Source organism: Balaenoptera physalus (genome assembly GCF_965194825.1).
Source record: "Balaenoptera physalus genome assembly, chromosome: 10".
NCBI lineage: Eukaryota > Metazoa > Chordata > Mammalia > Artiodactyla > Balaenopteridae > Balaenoptera > Balaenoptera physalus.
In genome coordinates, this window is record NC_138889.1 from 28842156 (window position 1) to 28865258 (window position 23103).

A 23103-nucleotide genomic window follows, 5' to 3' on the forward strand; every position below is an offset into this window, starting at 1 on the left:
TCCACAACAAGAGAAGCCACCACAATGAGAAGCCTGCACACCACAACAAAGAGTAGCTCCCACTCGATGCAACTAGAGAAAGCCCGAGTGCAGCAATGAAGACCCAACACAGCCAAAAAAATAAATAAAATAAATAAATTTATTTTAACAAAAAAGCAGCAATAGAAAAGCAACAAGTTACATACAAGGGAACTCCCATAAAGCTATAAGCTGACTTTTCAGCAGAAACTCTGCAGGTCAGAAGGGATGTTATATATATGTATTGTTATATATTTAAAGTAATGTTATATTTAAAGTGATGAAAGGGGAAAATCTACAACCAAGAACACTCGCTCTGGTAAGGCTCTTGTTCAGATATGATGGAGAGATCAAAAAGTTGTATAGACTAGCAAAAGCTAAAAAAGTTCAGCACCTTTAAGCCATCTTTACAAGAAATGTTAAAGGGACTTCTCTAAGCAAAAAAGAAAAGGCCACACTAGAAAAATAAAAACAGTGAAAGGAGAAATCTCATTGGTAAAGGCAAACACACAGTAAACGTAGTAAATCGTCTGAGCACAAAGCTTGTAGGAAAGCTAATAGACAAAACTAGTAAAATCATCTATACCCACAATAGGCAGTTAACAAATACAGAAAATAGTCAGGTGTAAAATATGATGTCAAAAACAGTAATCATGAGGGGAGGAGAGTACAATTGCAAGGTTGCCATAAGACACTTGAAATTAAGAGATCAGCAACTTAAAACAATCATAAATATACATATATACTGCATGGTAACCACAAACTAAAAATCTATAAAAGATATATACACAAGAAAGAAAAAAAATCCAAACACAACACTAAAGATAGTCATTAAATCGCCAGAGGAAATTACAAAAGAAGAAGGAACAAAAAAGAACTACAAAACAACTTCAAAACAATTAACAAAATGGCAATAAGAATATATGTATAAATAATTACTTTAAATGTAAATGATTTAAATGCTCCAATCAGAAGACAGAAACTGGCTGAATGGATATAAAAACAAGACTTGTATATATGCTGCCTACAAGGGACTCAATTCTGATCTGACACACACAGACTAAAAGTGAGGAGATGGAAAAAGATATTTTTTGCAAATGGAATGAAATGAAAGCCAGAATAGCAATACTTATGTCAAACAAAATAGACTTTAAAACAAAGACTGTTACAAGAGATAAAGAAGAACATTATATAGTGATCAAAGGATCAATCCAAGAAGAAGATATAACAATTGTAAATATATATGCACCCAACATAAAAGCACCCAAATACATAAAGCAAATATTAACAGAGATAAAGAAAGAAATAGACAGTTACACAATAAATGTAGGGGACTTCAACATCCCACTTATGTCAATGGACAAATCATCCAGACAGAAAATCAGTAAGGAAACACTGACCTAAAATGACACACTAGAGCAGATGGCTTTAATAAATATATATAGAACGTTCCATCCAAAAGCAGTAGAATACACGTTCTTTTAAAGTGCACATGGAACATTCTCCAGGATAGAACACATGCTAGGACATAAAACAAGCCTTGGTAAATTTAAGAAAAGTGAACTCATATTAAGCCTCATTTCTAACCACAACACTATGAGATTAGAAATCAACTACAATAAAAAAAAGCAAAAAACACAAACACATGGAGGCTAAACAATATACTACTGAACAACCAATGGATCACTGAAGAAATCAAAGAGGAAATAAAAAATACCTGGAGGTAAATGAAAACGAAAACACAATGATCCAAAATTTATGGGATGCAGCAAAAGCAGTTGTAAGATGGAAGTTTATAGTGATACAAGCTTACCTCAAGAAATAAGAAAAAGCTCAAGAAAGAGTCCAGAAATAAGCCCATGCACTTATGGTCAACTAATCCATGACAAAAGAGACAAGAATATACAATGGAGAAAAGACAGCCTCTTCAAAAAGTTCTGCTGGGAAAATTGGACAAGTACACATAAAACAATGAAATTAGAATAGTTTCTAATTGTATATGATATACAAAATAAACTCAAAATTCACTAAAGACCTGAATGTGAGACCTGAAACCATAAAACTAGAAGAAAACATTGGCATAACACTCTTTGAAGTAAATCATAGCAATATTTTTTTGGATATGTCTCCTAAGGCAAAGGAAACAAAAGCAAAAATAAATAAATGGGACCTAGTTAAACTAAACAGCTTTGAGAATGATGCCCAGAGGCTCTGAGAACTGGAGGGACTCTCACTCCTCTTAAAGATTAAATATATAAAGCTTTCTTCATATCAATTCATCAGTGCCCACATGTCTTCCTTCTTTGACTAATCTGTGGAAGGACTGACTTGTATAAGTGGCAACAGGTGGAGCCAGAGTTAACTTTTCAAAGTTTTCTGGGACCCAGCAAATAGGATACGTAAGTAGCTACATTTCATGACTTCATGTGCTTATTTCTGAAGTCCTGGAGGGAAAGACAGGGTGACTGACCCTTGCTTCTTCCCACCATGCTTCTCCTCAACATCTGATGTCACTGTAAGCCAGATCATCCCTGCTGTGTGCAAAGCACACTTTACAATTCTAGTGTTTTAAAAAATGTTTGAATATCTCTTTTGTATCTTTTTCTTTATATTAGACATAGGCCAGGCATTCTACCACATTCACACTTCACCCAGAGAAGATAGGCTTGGCATCCAGGTCCTTGGGCTTGGAAGAACAATGGAAAAAAGAATTCATGCCACTCTGTAATTATTGAAAAGTTTAAGTCTAGGATAAAATATATGACTCATCAATGATTGTTGGTCACTGGAACTATGGAAACAAACTAGGGATGAATTCATAGAAGGGGGAAAATAAGAATGGAGAATATAGAGGGATGATGGTTGAGATCATTGGCTCTGTGCATGGGGGAAAATGTTTACATTCTCACCACAAACCATCACAAAAAACAGATTCTAGAAGGATTTGAGATACCAGATATTAAAAACAAAGTTATGAATGTTTTCGAACAAAATGTAAGAGACTCTGATTATAGCCTTGTGATATGAAGGAGTTCTTAAGAATAAAAAGATCATAAAATAAAATACCAAGAAATAAGATTCTTCCAAATTAAAAACCTTTTATTTAACAACCATACACAAGCTCCACTGCATTGGTCCTGGGGGCATAGGAGGGAGGGTGGGAGATCAGGAGGTGCCCTCGGGGACAGGAGGAGCAGGAGAGGAGAGGAGGGCGTTTGCCCCACCCATTTGAGCCAGGAAGCCTGCTGGGCTCCCAGGTAAGGTACCCTGCCCTCTGAGACCAGAGGTGGGGGGCACATCTGGGCCCCTTCTGTTCCTTGAGTCTAGGCCACACCTCCCACAGCCCCCAGGGCATTTTCCAGTCTGTGGGTCCTAAGCACAGGCCCCACCACTGCCCAAACCTCGCCCTTGTTTAGGCCCCACCCTCCACAGCCAAGGCCTTTTCCTCCCTTTTCCTTTCTTTCTTTCTTTTTTTTTCTTTTCCCATCTCCTCCTTTTTATTATGGTAAAAAAGTACTGATGTACCTTCCAGTTGTTGATTAATCTATATTTTTATTTTTATATTCTTTCTACAATATCTGTTAGTTTCCTAGTATATTTTTATTTTTTACTTCGTTATTGTTCATTTTTTTTTCCTTTTTTGTCACCCCATGTGGCTTGCGGGATCTTGGTTCATGAGCCAGGGGTTGGGCTGAAGCTCCTGTGGTGGGAGCTCTGAATCCGAACCACTGGACTAACAGAGAACCTCAGACCCCAGGGAATATTCATTGAAATGAGGTCTCATGGAGGTCCTCATCTCAGCACCAAGACTCAGCTCTACCCAACAGCCAACAAACTAAAATGTTGGAAGCCTCTGGCCAAACAACCAGTAAGACAGGAACAAAATCCCACTCTTAAAAAAAAAAATGAGATGACAAAAAAATATGTCACAGGTGAAGAAGCAAGGTGAAAACCTACAAGACCAAATAGATGAAGAGGAAATAAGCAATCTACCTGAAAATGAATTTAGAGTCATGATAGTAAAGATGATCCAGAATCTCGGAAATAGAATGCAGGCACAGACTGAGAAAATACAAGACATGTTTAACAAAGATCTAGAAGAACTAAAGAACAAACAAACAGAGGTGAACAACACAATAAATGAAATGAAAAATACACTAGAAGGAATCAATAGCAGAATAACTGAGACAGAAGAAAGAATAAGTGAGCTGGAGACAAAATGGTGGAAATAACTGCCGAGGATCAGAATAAAGAAAAAAGAATGAAAAGAATTGAAGACAATCTCAGAGACCTCTGGGACAACACAAAATGCACCAACATTTGAATTATACGGGTCCCAGAAGAAGAAGAGAAAAAGAAAGAGTCTGAGAAAATATTTGAAGACATTATAGTCGAAAACTTCACTAACGTGGGAAAGGAAATAGTCACCCAAGTACAGGAAATAAAGGGAGTCCCATACAGGATAAACCCTAGGAAAAACATACCAAGACATATATTAATCAAACTAACAAAAATTAAATTTAAAGAAAAAATATTAAAAGCAACAAGGGAAAAACAAAAAATAGCATACAAGGGAATCCCCATTAAGGTTATCAACTGATTTTTCAGCAGAAACCCTGCAGGCCAGAAGAGAGTGGCAGGATATACTTAAAGTGATGAAAGAGGAAAATCTACAACCAAGATTACTCTACCCAGCAAGGATCTCATTCAGCTTTGATGGAGAAATCAAAAGCTTTTCAGACCAGCAAAAGCTAAGAGAATTCAGCACCACCAAACCAGCTTTACAACAAATGCTAAAGAAACTTCTCTAGGAGGGAAACACAAGAGAAGAAAAAACCCACAAAAACAAAGCCAAACAATTAAGAAAATAGTAATAGAAACATACATCTCAATAATAACCTTGAACATAAATGTATTAAATGCCTCAACCAAAAGACACAGAATGGCTGAATGGACACAAAAACAAGACCCATATATATGCTGTCTACAAGAGACCCACTTCAGACCTAGGGACACATGCAAACTGAAAGTGAAGGGATGGAAAAAGAAATTCCATGCAAATGGAAATAAAAAGAAAGCTGAAGTAGCAATACTCATATTAGATAAAATAGACTTTAAAATAAAGACTGTTACTAGAGATAAGGAGGTACACTACATAATGATCAAAGGATCAATCCAAGAAGAAGATATAACAATTATAAATGTTTATGCACCCAACACAGGAGCACCTCAATACATAAGGCAAATGCTAACAACCATGAAAGGAGAAATTGACAGTAACACAATAATAGTAGGGGACATTAACACCCCACTTTCACCAATGGACAGATCATCCAAACAGAAAATAAATTAGGAAACACAAGCTTTATATGACACAATAGACCAGATAGATTTAATTGATATTTATAGAACATTCCACCCAAAAGTGGCAGAATATACTTTCTTCTCAAGTGTACGTGGAACATTCTCCAGGATAGATCACATCTTGGGTCACAGATCAAGCCTCAGAAAATTTAAGAGAATTGAAATAGTATCTAGCATCATTTCTGACCAAAACACTATGATATTGGAAATCAATTACAGGGGAAAAAAACTGAAAAAAACACAAATACATGGAGGCTAAACAGTGCGCTATTAAATAACCAAGAGACCCCTGAAGAAATAAAAGAAGAAATTAAAAAATACATAGACAAATGACAACGAAAACACTATGACCCTAAACCTATGGGACACAGCAAAAGAAGTTCTAAGAGGGAAGTTTGTAGCAATTCAATCGCACCTCAAGAAGCAAGAAAAATCTCAAATAAACAATCTAACCCTACACTTAAAACAACTAGAGAAAGAAGAACAAAGAAAACCCAAAGTCAGTAGAAAGAAAGAAAGAAATAAAGATCAGAGCAGAAATAGAAATGAAGAAAATAATAGCAAAGATCAATAAAACTAAAAGCTGGTTCTTTGAGAACATAAACAAAATTGATAAACCATTAGCCAGACTCATCAAGAAAAAAAGGGAGAGGACACAATTCAATAAAATTAGACATGAAAAAGGAGAAATCACAACTGCCACCACAGAAATACAAAGGATTTAAGAGACTACTACAAACAACTATATGCCAATAAAATGGACAACCTGGAAGAAATGGACAAATTCTTGGAAAGGTAAAAATTTCCAAGACTGAACAAGGAAGAATTAGAAAACATAAACAGACCTATCACAAGTAATGAAATTGAAACTGTAATCAAAAATATTCCAACGAAAAAGAGTCCAGGACCAGATGGCTTCACAGAAGAATTCTATCAAACATTTAGAGCAGAGCTAACACTGATCCTTCTCAAACTCCTCCAAAAATTGCAGAGTAAGAAACACTCCCAAATTCATTCCACAAAGCCATGATCACCTTGATACCAAAACCAGAAAAAGAAATCAGAAGAAAAGAAAATTATAGACCAATATCACTGATGAACATAGATGCAAAAATCCTGAACAAAATACTGGCAAACAGAATCCAACAACACATTAAAAGGATCATACACCATGAACAAGTGGAATTTATCCCAGGGATGCAAGGATTCTTCAGTATACACAAACCAATCAATGTGATACACCACATTAACAAATTAAGGAATAAAAACCATATGATCATCTCAATAGATGCAGAAAAACCTTTTGACAAAATTCAACATCCATTTATGATAAAAACTCTCCAGAAAATGGGCATAGAGGGAGCCTAACTCATAATAAAGGCCATATACGACAAACCCAAAGCAAGCATCATACTCAATGGTGAAAAATTGAAAGCATTTCCACTAAAATCAGGAACAAGACAAGGATGTCCACTCCCACCACTCATATTCAACATAGTTTTGGATGCCCTAGCCATGGCATTCAGAGAAGAAAAAGAAATAAAAGGAATCCAAATTGGAGAAGTAGAAGTAAAACACTCACTGTTTGCAGATGACATGGTACTATACATAGAAAATCTTAAAGATGCCACCGGAAAACTGCTTGAACTAATCAAAGAATTTGGTAAGGTTGCAGGATACAAAATTAATGCACAGAAATCTCTGGCATTCCTATACACCAACAATGAAAAATCAGAAAGGGAAATTAAGGAAACACTTCCATTTACCATAGCAACATAAAGAATAAAATACCTAAGAATAAACCTGCCAAAGGAGGTGAAAGACTTGTACTCAGAAAACTATAAAACACTGATGAAAGAAAATAAAGATGACATAAACAGATGGAAAAATATACCATGTTCTTGGATTGGAAGAATCAATATTGTGAAAATGACTATACTACCCAAAGCAATCTACAGATTCAATGCAATCCGTATCAAATGACCAATGGTATTTTTCACAGAGCTAGAACAAAAAATTTCACAGTTTGTATGGAAACACAAAAAAACCCCAAATAGCCAAAGCAATCTTGATAAAGAAAAAGGGAGTTGGAAGGAATCAGGCTCCCTGACATGAAACTATACCACAAAGCTACAGCAATCAAGACAATATGGCACTGGCACAAAAACAGGAATATATATCAATGGTACAGGATAGAAAGCACAGAGAAAACCCCACACACATATGGGCATCTAATTTATGACAAAGGAGGCAAGAACATACAATGGAGAAAAGACAGCCTCTTCAATACATGGTGCTGGGAAAACTGGACAGCTACATGTTAAAGAATGAAATTAGAACACTCCCTAACACCATACACAAAAATAAACTCCAAATGGATTAAAGACTTAAATATAAGACCAGACACTATAAAACCCTTAGAGGAAAACATAGGAAAAACACTCTTTGACATAAAACAAGCAAGATCTTTTTTGATCCACTCCCTAGAGTAATGGAAATAAAAACAAATGGGACTTAATTAAACTTAAAAGCTTTTGCACAGCAAAGGAAACCATAAACAAGACAAAAAGACAACCCTCAGAATGGGAGAAAATATTTTCCAATGAAACAACAGACAAAGAATTAATCTCCAAAATATACAAACAGCTCATGGAGCACAATATCAAAAAAACAAACTATCCAGTAAAAAATGGACAGAAGGCCTAAGTAGCCATTTCACCAAAGAAGACACACAGATGGCCAAGAGGCACATGAAAAGATGCTCAACATCACTAATCATTAGAGAAATGCAAATCAAAACCACAGTGAGGTATCTCCTCACACAGGTCAGAATGACCATTATCAAAAAAATCTAGAAACAATAAATGCTGGAAAGGGTGTAGTGAAAAAGGAACACTCCTGCACTGTGGGTGGGAATGTAAATTGATACAACCGCTATGGAGGTTTCTTAAAAAACTAAAAATAGAACTACCATATGACCCAGCAGTCCCACTACTGGGCATATACACTTAGAAAACCATAATTCAAAAAGAGACGTGCACCACAGTGTTCATTGCAGCACTATTTACAATAGCCAGGACATGGAACCAACCTAAATGTCCATCGACAGGTGAATGGATAAAGAAGATGTGGCGCATATATACAATGGAATATTACTCAGCCACAAAAAGAAACGAAATTGAGTTGTTTGTATTGAGGTGGATGGACCTAGAGTCTGTCATACTGAGTGAAATAAGTCAGAAAGAGAAAAACAAATACCATATGCTAATGTATATATGTGGAATGTAAAAAAAAAAAAAAGGTACTGATGAACCTAGTTGCAGGGTAGGAATAAAGATGTAGACATAGAGAATGGACTTGAGGACACAGGGTGGGAGGGGGAAACTGGGGCGAAGTGAGAGTAGCATCAACATTTATACACTACCAAATGTAAAACAGTTAGCTAGTGGGGAGCAGCAGTGTAGCACAGGGAGATCAGCTCAGTGCTTCGCGATGACCTAGAGGGGTGGGATAGGGAGGAAGGGAGGGAGGGGAATGGGGACATATATATGCATATGGCTGATTCACTTTGTTTTACAACAGAAACTAACACAGTATTGTGACACAATTATACTCCAATAAATATCTATTAAAAAATATAAAATAAAAACCATAGACAAGACTGAAAGACAAAATACAGACTTAAAACTACTTCTCAAAAAAAGACATAATTCAAAAATGAAAAGGCAAGCCATAGATTGGTGAAAATATTTGCAAAATATGTATCTAACAAAGAAATGGTTTGTATAAGCATATGAAAAGATGCTCAACATCATTTATCATTAGGGAAATTCAAACCAAAACTACAATGAGATATCATTTCATACCCATTAGGATGGTTGTTATCAATGAAACAGAAAATAACAAATGTTGGCAAGAATGTGGAGAAACTGGAATGCTTGTGCATTGCTTGTGGGAGTGTAAAATGGTGCAGCTGCTATGCAAAACGTTATGGCAGTTCCCCCAAAACTTATAGAATCACTTATGATTCAGCAGTTCCATTCCTAGATATATACTCAAAACAATTGAAAGCAGGGACTTAAACAGGTATTTGTACACCCATGTTCATAGTGGCATTATTCACAATAACTGAAAGGTGGAAGCAACCCAAGTGTCCATCAACCAATGAATGGATAAACAAAATTGGCATATACATACAATGGAATATTACTCAGTCTTAAAAAGAAATTCTGATACATGCTACAACATAGATAAACTTTGAAAACATTATGGTAATTGAAATAAGCCAGACAGAAGGACAACAATTATACGATTCTACTTATATGATGTACCTAGAATAGGTAAATTCATAGAGAGAAAGTAGAATAGTGGTTACCATGGGCTTGAGGGAGTAATGGGGAACTATTGTTTAATGGGTACAGAGCTTCTGTCTGAGATGATGAAAAAGTTCTAAAGATAATGGTAATGATTGTACAACAATATCAATGCACTAAGTGCATTATAAATTGTAAAAATGATAAATTTTATGTTATGTGTATGTTACTACAACTAAAAAAAAGCTTTATGGTAAATGAGAGAATCCAAATACAAAGGACCACATATTCTGTGATTCCATTTATATGAAATGTCCAGAATTGGCAAATCCATAGATTTTTCATCCAGAAAGTATATTAGTGTTTGCCTGGGTCAGGGGGGCAGATGGGCATTGGGAGGCAATACCTAAGGGGTGCGTTTCTTGGGGAGATGAAAATATTCTAAAATTGATTGTGCTGTTTTTTGGACATCTGTGGATACCCTAATAGCCCTTGAATTCTACACTTTAATGGGTGAACTGTGTGGTACATGAATTATATCTTTAAAAAGCTACTACAAAAATCAATCAATGTAATTCTTCATATTCAGAAAATAAAGGAGTAAACCCATGCAAAAAAAAAAAAAGGAAAAAAAAGCTTTTGCACAGCAAAGGAAACCACTGACAAAATGAAAAGACAACCTATGGAATGGGAGAAAATATCTGCAAATAATGATAAGGGGTTAATATCCAAAATATATAAACAGCTCATACAACTCAACAGCAGAAAATAAGACAAAACAAACAAACAAACAAAAAACGACTAAAAAATGGTCAGAAGACCCAAATAGACATTTTTCCAAAGGAGACATACAAATCGTCAACAGGGACATGAAAAGATGCTCAACGTTGCTAATCATCAAAGAAAGGCAAATAAAAACCACGATGAGGTTATCACCTCACACCTGCCAGAATGGCTATCATCAAAAAGACCACAAATAACAAATGTCAGTGAGGTTTTGGAGAAAAGGGAAACCTGGTACACTGTTGGCAAGAATGTAAATTGCTGCAGCCACTGTGGAAAACAGTATGGAAGTTCCTCAAAAAACTAAAAGTAGAACTACCACAAAATCCAGTAATTCCACTCCTAGGTATATAGCCAAAGAAAGCAAAAAAAAATTAATTTGAAAATATATATGCACCCTAATGTTCATGGCACCACTATTTACAATAACCAATACATAGAAGCAACCTAAGTGTGTACAATCAGATGAATGGATATTGATAATGAATGGATATTGATTATATATATTATATATACGTGTTTTATATATATGTATATCTCACAATGGACTACTTACTACTCAGGGACAAAAAAGAATGAAACTTTGCCACTTGCAACAACATGGATAAACTTGGAGGGTATTATGCTTAGTGAAATAAGTCAGTCAGAGAAAGGCAAATGCTGTATGAAATTACTTATAGGTGGAATCTAAAAAGTTCAAAAAACTATTGAATATCACAAAAAAAGAAGCAGACTCACAGATATAGAGAACAAACTAGTGGTTGCCAGTGGGGAGAGGAAATGATGGAGGGACAAGATAGGGATAGGGGATTGAGAGGTACAAACTGCTATGTTTAAAATAAATAAGCTACAAGGATATATTGTACAGCACAGGGAATATATTTTAGAATAACTATAAATGGAGCATAACCTTTAAAAATTATGTCACTGTTACACACTTGAAACTTATATAATATTGTAAATTAACTATACCTCAACTTAAAAAAAAAGAAAAAAGTAAAAAAAAAAATTTATAAAGAAAATAATATAAAATGATGCAGAAATGTTAAGGTTAAAAAACTTTATACCAAGCTTCATTTCTAAATTGAAACACTGGGTATTATTAACCACTATGTAAAATATTTAATAGAAGCCCTATAAATAAAAGAAAGAAAATTGAAAATCAATATAGATGAAAAACAACATCCCAAAACACTTTGTTAAATTCAGCAAGAAATTCATCAATTTTGATTTCTGCTTGGCAATCCAAATTGCTTTAGCCTTCTAACTGTCTTCAGAATTTGCCACAACACTAAAAGAAAATGTTCTCTGAATACAGAAGGATGTCATATTAGAGTGTAAAAAAATAAACATTTTAACTTTAGCTTCACAGTGTTGGTCATAGATCTTGCACAATCCAATATTACTTTAAGAAACACTGTTATCTTCATAAATTGTATATTGTAACTCAGGTTATTCAGATTAAAATGATCTATGAAGGCAAAATATGGATCCATCTTCAAGAATGAGGCTCCATGAGGACCCAGTGAAGATGACATAAATAATGCATTTCAGGGAGCTATCTTTTTTGCCTCCTCTTTTTACCTTTCTCCCTACTCTGCCTTCACAGATTTCTCTGGCATAAGATGTAATTCTAATAACCTGGAAAAATGAACCTAAGGAAATAAGCATTTTATCTATTTCTAATAAGCACTGGCAATACCATATTTATGTACATACAAATACATGGACATATAAGCATATACATATGAAATACACAACCACTCACCATATATGCTCAGATCAGCTATTTGAGAAAGAGTAATTAACATTTATATTTACTACAATGGACTAGACACTGTCATAAGCATTTTTACATACATTTAATTTAAAAACTTTAAAAAAATACTATGAACATAGATATTTTTTTCTTTATTTACAGGTGGTGCAACTGAAGCACAGAGATAAAATAAGTGGTTAAAGGTAGAAAGATGAGAACTCCAAATAGTGTACTTAAGATAGCACTGGGATTCCACAATTTTAACTAAATGGAATGAGAGTGATGCGGAGAAGAATACAGTCTCCTCTCTTTTTCTCTCTTATCTCCAGCCTAAGCACTTGACAAAAGAAAAACTACAAATGAGACAAAACCATTGTCAGTTATTTTTAGGGCATTATGTATTTTGAAACTGACAATATAATCCCGCCAGTAGAAAAGTTATCAGAACAAAACACTTATCTTTGGCTTTCACCTTCCTTCTAAAGAATATAAATTAGTTTTCTAGTCATTAAAATTGTGCTAAAAAAATACAATTCCTGCTCTGCAAATAGGTTCATCTGTACCATTTTTCTAGATTCCACATTTATGCATTAATATACAATATTTGTTTTTCTCTTGCATTAATGTATGATACTTGTTACTTCCATCCACGTTTCTACAAATGACCCAATTTTTTTCCTTTTAATGGCTGAGTAATATTCCATTGTATACATGTACCACATTTTCTTTATCCATTCCTCTGTTGATGGACATTTAGGTTGCTTCCATGCCCTGGCTATTGTAAATAATGCTGCAATGAACATTGGGGTGCATGTAAATTTTTGAATTATGGTTTTCTCAGGGTATATGCCCAGTAGTGGGATTTCTGGGTCATATGGTAGTTCTATTTTTAGTTTTTTAAGGAACCTATTTGCAAGGCAGGAATAGAGATGCAGACTTAGAGAATGGACGTGTGGACACGGGGGGGAGGGGGGTGGGATGAATTGGGAGATCGGGATTGACATATATGCACTATTACATGTAAAATAGATAGCTAGTGGGAACCTGCTGTATAAAACAGGGAGCTCAGCTTGGTGCTCTGTGGGGACCTAGATGGGTGGGATGGGCATGCGGTGGGAGGGAGGTCCAAGAGGGAGGGGATATATGTATACATATAGCTGATTCACTTTGTTGTACAGCAGAAACTAACACAACAGTGTAAAGCAACTATACCCCTATATATATATTACTGATATAATATATATTGCATAATATATATATATTACTAATTCCAAAACATTCTGTAGGCTTCTATGAGAGTCATGCCCTGTTGTCAAATGAGTGAGTCAAAAATGTTTATTTAATGAGTGAATAAATGAATTGATTATCTTACTTCAGAAGTTCCTCTTTTCTAGACTTACTAGAAGACACTGTTACCTTATTTCCAATAATATAGCTGCAAAAGTAAATGGCATTGACGTTGATGGAAGCCACTGAAAAGAACTAGTATAAATCTTTAGTAGTTTTCAATTTCAAAAGTGTGCACTGATCAATGAAACAGAAAATATGTAAATCTTAGGGGAAAATGAACCAGTCACTCTTTACTAAGTGGAACTGGTATTTATTGCTGGAAAATGGAGCGAAATATATACATATTTATAAAATTCTAAGAATAACCTAAATACCTAAGTACTTTAAAGTGCTATTTTATCATAAGGCAAAATGAGGGGGAAAGGAAGCATTTCATTTTGGTTTTTTCTGCAAAATCCCCAATTCACACTGAAAGGATATTCTTGACATTCTACTTCGTTTTCTGAAGCCTGGCTGAAGTCCAAGGAACAGTGGTTTTAGTAACTCCATACTAATCAAATGTCAAGACAAATCAAACTTCTTGAGGCATAGTGTTCTGTAGCCTTGTAACTTTATATGAGAAACATCTGCTTTCAGCTCTTGTCAGGGAGGTTAAAGATGGAGATTCAAGTCTGAAAGAGGTCCTTATCAAATTTACAAAATGCTAGCATATCAGTTGTGCAAAGCCCAAGTGGTCTTCACCAAGATGTCTGAATCCAAAGAGTTTGTCTGATTCTCAATTTCCCTGTGATATTAACAAGTTCACTCAAAACTGAACTCTGATTACCTTATACATAAACCTTTCCATCATGGATATTTACCATCTACTTATATAAATTAAGTGGATACATGATCTTAATGGCTTTTCTAGCCTTTTATTGATATTGTATTTATGGACGTTTTGAGCTTATAAAGTCAGCAAAGTGCTTCCATTGGTCTTTGAGATTTTCAGAACTCAAGGTGTTCAACAATTTTCAAATTTTATTCATGCCAAGAGTGCCCCCAAATACAGTCAATTTATTTTCAAGAGTGGATAGAATGAACCTGATAACTCTGGCTGCTCTGTAGGTTTAATTTCTGTTTTAGAATTTAAAAGCTCAGTAGACATCTCTATATTCCTTTGAGGTTGCCATATTTGGTTTCCCTTTGACTCTATAGTGGAGGTTGTATGCATCCTCTGGCTCCAAGTCTTTCCTGCCCAGGGAAAAGATGTTAGTTCCCATCAAAGTTTGTCCTGATGCCTATCTTCATACTTGTTACCTGGTATCCAGTTCCCATAATCTTTGTGTCCAGTCCCAAGGTCTTGCATTCCCTAAGAGTGAGCCTGGATTTCTGTTCCTTCCTACTTTGCTGGACTCAGCTCTTCCACCTGGATTTACAATACTTGTATTCCCTTGCCAATGTGAACTTTGTGTTGTTGGTTTTTAGATCTCAACGTCAGATTCCCTGATCTAACAAAATTCTGGTCCAGGCATGTCCTGGTTGCCCCAGCCTGTCTTTCTACTCTTTCTTCCCAACCCAAGCCTGACACTGATACTCAGCGTTTAACTCTACAAACATTTGTAAACCAGGTTTGGAGTTTGTGATGGGAATGCCTCTCTACTCCCACCCCAAGAGAGGAAAGTATTTTATTACTAACATGCTTTAGAGTTGCCTGGCCAAGGTGATTTTAAAACATATCAACTTTTATTGAGTTTCATTCTTTTAAAATTATACCCCTTATTGCCTGCACTTGGGATCACTGATCCCACTGTTTCCTTGGTATACTACTTCTCCATAAGAGAAATTAAGGGAGAAGATGCTAGCTAGTTTCTGACAAAAAGGGAGTATGGCAAATGGGAGAGTCCCTAACTTTTAAAGATGCAGCTTCTCAGAACTCTGAACTATTTGTGACTCAAGAGATGGGAGTGGAATTGGGTTATGTTGTCATAGTGTTTTCCTTATCATTTGACAGTACAACTATAGTTACTGATCACATAAAATAGTTTTGAAACAGTTTTCACTTTTGCAATTATTTGATCTTTGTCTAGATCTTTTTCCACAGCCTAAACTTGTGGGAAAATTGTAGGTTTTAGAATCAGACAAGTGTCGGTTCAAATTCTGATTCAATAGCAATATTATCTGGATTATTTAACTTCTCTGAAATTTAGTTTATTTACCTGAAAATGGAGATAATGTAACAAGTCCACATGTTAGTCATGGGGTATTAAATGAGATCATATTTTATTCTTTTCTAATAAGCACTGAGTACACTTTAGTTATGTACATACAAAAGCATACAAAATAATCACATAATACATACCCACTCCCATATGTCCAAATGTACCTATCTGAGAAATAATAATGACAACTAACACATCCATTTACTACTATACACCAGGTGCTAATCTTACCTTTACAGTTTATAAAACGGAAGGGAAGTTAAGAAAGTGTTAAAGGTGAAAAGGTGAGAGCTGTAAGGAGTGTATTTAAGATAGCACTGGGAAACTGCAACCTTGGCTGAGTGCAATAAGAGGAGCATGGAGAAAGATTCATCCTCTTCTTTACTTCTCCTTTATTTCAAACTAGAGGTCTTGGCAAAGACAAAAATATAAAATGAGGCAAAACTCACATTATGTTGCTTCAACATCCAGTACTATTATCACTACATTTAGTTATTATTTATTATTATCTATATACAATTGGCTTAAAAAGTTAGAGTTACTTGTTCTTTATTTTGTTTATTCTCTACCCCCTATAAAACCTGAGGAGCAAAATATTATATAATATATTATGTTGACTATTCGCTGAATATTTGCTTTTCTAATTATGAGATCAAAATTATAATCCATGCTTCCTTCAATTTACTTTGTTCTTATTTAGCATTCCTGTAACATCTTGGCAGTCAAGCATTTTTAAAGACTAATTTTCTCAATGCTTGCAATATGCACAGTAAAATATACACCATCTTCCTTAACCTCCTACTTTATAGGAAGCTTGATTATTTTAGCAGAACCTTCTTATTATGGCCTAATTTAGTTAAATTCTGGCATTATAATTCATCACTGCATCATCTCCCTTATGATAGGAAAACATAATAAGATAATAAGATGATCAAGAGAGGGGCAACGAATAAATTTAGAGACTGGAGTCTTACTGCATGTAACAGACTTTGAATGCCTCCTGTGAGGCACTCTCTCTAGTTCTCTAGTTCTTTTTTCTTAACATTCAGCTTTACTTGGTTTCCCTTCACTTTTCTAACATAAAACAAAAGTGAGCCATACCTTATTTATCTCTGTGGTATAATTATTCCACCAAAAATTCTACACATACTTTAAATCCAACAAAATACTTTTAAATTTTATAAAATCAGCAGATTTATAATCCTTAAAAAAATTCTGTCACCTTTGGGATTTTTTTCAATAGCAATTAAAATTTTAGCAAATAGTTCTTGGTATAAAATAGCACTGTGTAAATGTTCTAGAAAATAATCTGGAAAGATTACAATAATTAAAAACCTTAAATTAGGCCGGTCAGATTGAGAATTTCTAAATTATGTACCTCCTAATGTAGTTCTCATAATGTATTGATACTTCATTTTATCCTAAACAAGGGTAATATTCTCTTTATTTGTCCTTCCCTCTCTCTGGCCATATCATTACTCTGGCTTCAGCACATATTGTGTTTCCTGGTCTGGATCCCCCAGATTCAACCTCCATAAGCCTGAGTAAACATCAAAGCCACCGTATACACCTATCATACCAGATACATATACACACTAGTATTGGAGATGCATTAAAAATACCTGGCTCTGTTGATGGTTTCCTTTGCTGTGTAAAATATTTTAAGTTTAATCAGATCCCATTTGTTTATTTTTTGCTTTTGTTAAAATTACTCTAGGAGATAGATCCCCAAAAATATTGCTGAAATTTCTGTCAAAGAATGTTCTGCCTATGTTTTCCTCTAGAAGTTTTATAGTATCCAGCATTACATTTAGGTCCTTAATCCATTTTGAGTTAATTTTTGTATATGGTGTTAGAGAATGTTCTAATTTCATTCTTTTACAAGTAGTTGTCCATTTTTCCCAGCACCACTTATTGAAGAGAATGTATTTTCTCCATTGTATATCCTTGCTTCCTCTGTCACAGATTAATTGACTAAAACTGTGTGAATTTACTTCGGGGCCCTCTATTATGTTCCACTGATCTATGTGTCTGTTTTTGTGCCAGTACCATATAGTTCTGATGACTGTAGCTTTGTAGTATAGTCTGAAGTCAGCTATGGAGTTGTTTCCTCCAGCTCCATTTTTCTTTCTCAAGATTGTTTTGGCTATTTGGGGTCTTTTGTGTTTCCACATAAATTTTAAAATTATTTGTCCTAGTTCTGTAAAAAATGTCATTGGTGTTTTGATAGGGATTGCATTAAATCTATAGATTGCCTGATGTAGTATGGTCCTTTTAACAATATTGATTCTTCCAATCCAAGAACACAGTATATCTTTCCATCTGTTTGTGTCATCTTCAATTTCTTTCATCCATGTCTTATAGTTTTCCGAGTACAGGCCTTTTACCTCCTTAGGTCGGTTTATTCCTAAGTATTTTATTCTTTTTGATGTGATGGTAAATGGAACTGTTTCTTTAATTTCTCTACAGATTTCTGTATATTAACTTTGTATTCTGTAACTTTACCAAATTCATTGATGAGCTCTAGTAGTTTTCTGGTGACATCTTTAGGTTTTTTATTTATAGTATCATGACATCTGCAAACAGTGACAGTTTTACTTCTTCTTTTCCAATTTGGATTCCTTTTATTTTCTTTTCTTCTTATGATTGTCATGGCTAGGACTTCCAAAACTTTGTTGAATAAAAGTGGTGAGAGTGGACATCTTTGTATTGCTCCTGATCTTAGAGGAAATGCTTTCATCTTTTCACCATTGAGTATGATGTATGATGTATGATGTTAGTTGTTGGGTTTTCATATATGGCCTTTTTCATGTTAAGGTATGTTCCCTCCATGCCAATCTACTGAACACAGAAGATATTTGCAAATGATATGACCAATAAGGGGTTAAAATCCAACACATATAAACAGCTTATAAAACTCAACATCAAAAACACAAACAACCTGATTAAAAATGGGCAGAAGAACTGAATAGACATTTTTCCAAAGAGGAAATGCAGATGACCAACAGGCACATGAAGAGATGCTCAATATTGTTAATCATAAGAGAAATGCAAATCAAAACCACAACAAGATATCACCTCACACAGGTCAGAATGGCTATCATCAAAAAGAAAACAAATAACAAATGTTAGCAAGGATGTGGAGAAAAGGGAACCCTCTTACACTGTTGATGGGAAGGTAAATTGGTGCAGCCACTGTGCAGGTAAATTGGTGCAGCAGTAACCAATTTTGAGGTTGCTCAAAAAACAAAATACAGAACTACCAAATGATCCAGCAATTCCACTCTTGGGTGTATATCAGAAAGAAACAAAAAGAGTAATTCAAAAAGATTCTTGCACCCCAAAGTTGCTAGCAACATTATTTACAATTGCCAAGGAATGGAAGCAACCTAAGCGTCCATCAACAGACGAATGGATAAAGATGTGTTATATGTAGACAATAGATACTACTCAGCCATAAAAAGAATGAAATTTTGCCATTTGTAGCAACATGGATGGACTTAGAGAGCATTATGCTAAGTGAAATAAGTCAGACAGAGAAAGACAAATACTGTATGATATCACTTACATATGGAATCTAAAAAATACAACAAACTAGTGAATAAAACAAAAAAGAAGCAGACACCATAGATATAGAGAACAAACTAGTGGTTACCAATGGGGAGAGTGAATGGACAAGGGGCAAAATAGGGGTGGGATAAAAAAGGGGTTACTGTGGTACTGTATAAAATCATATGTATGAAACTTTTGAAAACTGTAAAGCACTATAGGATTTAAAGAATCATACATTCAATTAAAAAAACAAATTAAAAAAAAAACACCTGGCTCTGGTATCATTTTACCTTATAATTTATTGCTAAAATTTCGTAAGAAAGTTCAGTTTAAGAGAATCTGTGAACCAAACAGTTTTGTTTACTTTTCAATATATATATGAAAGATGGAAAGCAGAGTCTTGAGTACCTGAGAATGAGTAGATCCATTCTGTAATTTAAAACTTGCTGATAATTATTTATAATTATATGAACCTTACCAGTTTAATAAAATATAGGAAAATTTGAAGTCATTCAGCATATTCCCACAGATTTTCTTTTTCTGTGAGGTGTCCTAGCTTATCTCCAGGAAAGGAAGACTTGATGTCTGTGAAATGAACTGTATTTTTAAAACTTGAAATTGTTTTTGTACCCTCAGAAGATATCACATTTCTTCTTTTCTCAATACCAAACTGATACTTGTATTTAAATCAGGGATTTCCATGTTTTACCAGAAAAGAATCTATTTTTCATGCTCATTTAGTTGCACAGCGTTAGAGCCACAAAAACATATGACTACTTTAGCTGAAGGAAATTAACACTGCAAATCAATGATTTAGAAGGAAGCAATTGTGGTTGCAGAGCTTGGTGCAATAGTGCCCAAAGTCTGGAGAATTCCCTGGTGGTCCAGTGGTTAAGACACCATGCTATCACTGTCATGCATGTTCAATCCCTGGTCAGGGAACTATGATCCCGCAAGCAGGGTGGCCAAAAAAAAATAGTGCCCAAAATCTGAAGGAAAAAGAGTGCTGGAAATTCAGGACAATCTGCTCTCTCTTCTGGAATTGACAGTGATAGACTCATCATGTCTCTGGTTTAGGATCAGACATTTGGCTGCCTCTGCCATAAATTACATAAAAATAAACTATAAGGAAGTTAAATATAATTTATAAAAACTCTTATTTTGTATAACAAAGCAAATCCCTCATACATATGTCACACTGAGTGTTTACCACTCAGAAGAGGCTTTCTAAAATATTTAACATTGGTTGTATATCATACATAATGGAACTAGTGAATATCTTTCCATAAAGGAGAGACACCTTAATGAACACACCCTCTGGATCATAATATGAAACTAAAATGTGAAACAGATTCTTTCTGAATCTGCTTATGTGCAGATCATACTACGAAAGAAGTAGAAGTCTAGATGATTAGTAAAGAAGAAAAAAAAAATCTAAAATTCACTAGTTTGTTTGTACTAAAAGTAATTGCTGTCCTCCATATTAAAAAAAAAAGCCATGCACCCTGACATTTTGCAATCCATGCGAAATTTTATGTAAAGTTACAGTTATTCATTACGTAGAAATGAAGCTGAATCACTCAAAATATTGCTATAATTTTAATAAGAAATTAATAAGGGGTTTGCCAAATTAGACTAACAAATGGTGACTTGTATACATTTTCAAAACTCTTCCATTAAGTAGCTTGGAAAATTAAGGTGCTTACACTAAAAACCATTGGTTATTTGGACAATAGCTAGAATATTTACATGTATTCTTTCAGAATTACAGGGACCTCAATTAATTGACTGTGAAGAGCAAACTACCAATTAACCATGATCTAACTCACAATGCAATGCATGTTTTAACATAAATTGCTGTTTCCTTTTAACTGTCAATATAAAACTTTTACTTTATATCGTAATCCTACTCTTTAGGAAAAACTAATTGTATGGTTAAAAGTTGCCTAGATTTCAGCAACTTTATTTATTTATTTTTGATAATAATGAATTTAGAGTACTAGTTCTATAGAATTTTTCCTTACTGAGCAATATCATGATTCACAGTTAGCTATGTCAATAGTATAAATCAACTCATAATGAAAGTTTACTCATAGAGCAGAAATGCTTGTATTCTGTATAAATATTGATATTTCTAAATTAAAATTATCCACCATTTACTATCAAGTTTAAAAAGAGAAATAGATTGTATGCTTGTAATTTAATTAAGATGACAATTTACTACTAAAAAGTATTTATATATAAGTAACTAAACCCCTTTACCTTATAAATATCCAAAAATCCACATTGGTGGTCAAATCTTGTGTACAGTTCATTCAGCATGCTGATTACTTGCATGGGGGTACACTGGGCACATATGGCTGTGAAGCCAACAATGTCTGAAAAGAGCATGGTGACATCATCAAACTTTCTGGCTTGCACTTGCTGCCCTTGCCACAATTGCTGGGCTACATCACCAGGGAAAATAGAATATAGAAGATCCACTGTTTTTTTTTTCTCTTCTTCCAGGGCCTGGTGAGTTCTTTCTAAAGTTGCTTTTAATTTATCCATCCTCTTCTTCAAGCCATCTTGGGCCTTTGCCTGCTCACCAACCAAAATTACATCTCGGGTAGCATCATGGATAGGGATGTCCGAGAGATGCAGCCCTCGTCCCATGAGTTCATCCAACTTGTCCACACATGGAGAACCCAAGAATAAAATAGAATTTGATTCTGAGACATGGATCATTTGTCCTTTAACTTCCATCACCTGCAAAATTAACACAGAATTTTGATCAGCACTATTCACATAGTAGGTTCACAAAAATTAATTTATTGTCTGATGGAGAGGAAGAACAAGAAATAAGCTCTATTGAATTTCTGCATTCATATAGGCAAATTTAAATGTGATTTATGGCCAATATAAGTTATGATTCTAAATAGAAGCATTTGTTATTGTTTCCCACTTGGTCACTTTCTTAACACAATGATCAAATGGAAAGGAAGGAAGATCAATGAGAAACGAAACAGGAAAACATTTTCATTCAAAATGAAATTGCACCCAGGTACCTCATGAAACTGGTTCATGAGCCAGTTCAAAAACTTTCAACCTGCTTAGTAATAGTAGAATTAGGATAAATCCATCTGTCAATATAGCTGCCTTTAACTGTCATTAAAATAATACTCAGAAAATAAGTCCAGGAGACTAAATGAATACAAATAATTGTTTAGCCTTATGTAAGTCATTTTTCACCAGCTATAGTCCTATGAAAATATATTAGATTTTGCACTGACTAGATTAGTTGACAATTCATTTGTTCTTAAAAATAAAAAAATTAAACTAGATGTCATTAAGCCAGTATTACCAGAAAATAACAATCAACTAGCATGTTCAATATAAGCTAAAAATAGCCCTCCAGATTGGGACAGTATTGAAGGAATTCAGTTAATAAGATAAAGAATCTGAAGATGTAGTAATTTAAATCTATCCCTCCTTTCTGTACTATTTGACTGGAGAATTTGAGAACTGATGTATAATGAAAAACTTCATGAACACTGGTTTATGCTATTTTAGCTTGGTTCCCCAAGGAACACTCAGAGGGGATAAGCATCAGTAGGGAAGGAAGGAAGACTTAGGATGTGGTTATGCAAATATAGTTATTTGGGTAAGGATAAGATATTTCAGCACATCTGGAGAGGAAGCTAGCTGTAATTACCTGGAGAGAACAGCCTATAAGTAGACCACCTGAGACTGTGTATCAGTTTTATCTATGTTACTTTCCCCAACTACATGGAATGTGTTCAATACATTTATTTTCTTTTGTTCTTCATAGCATGAAGTAGTT

General features: G+C 34.6%; 1 protein-coding gene across 3 annotated transcripts in view; it reads right to left on the reverse strand.

Moving 5' to 3' along the window:
• Positions 1–23103, reverse strand: part of GUCY1A2 (guanylate cyclase 1 soluble subunit alpha 2) — a 413705-nt gene that overhangs the window by 190818 nt on the left and 199784 nt on the right. For all 3 annotated transcript variants that reach the window (XM_082409921.1, XM_082409922.1, XM_082409923.1), the window contains exon 5: positions 21543–22028. In XM_082409921.1, the coding sequence (XP_082266047.1) occupies positions 21543–22028 (486 nt within the window). The remainder of the gene's footprint in view (positions 1–21542; positions 22029–23103) is intronic.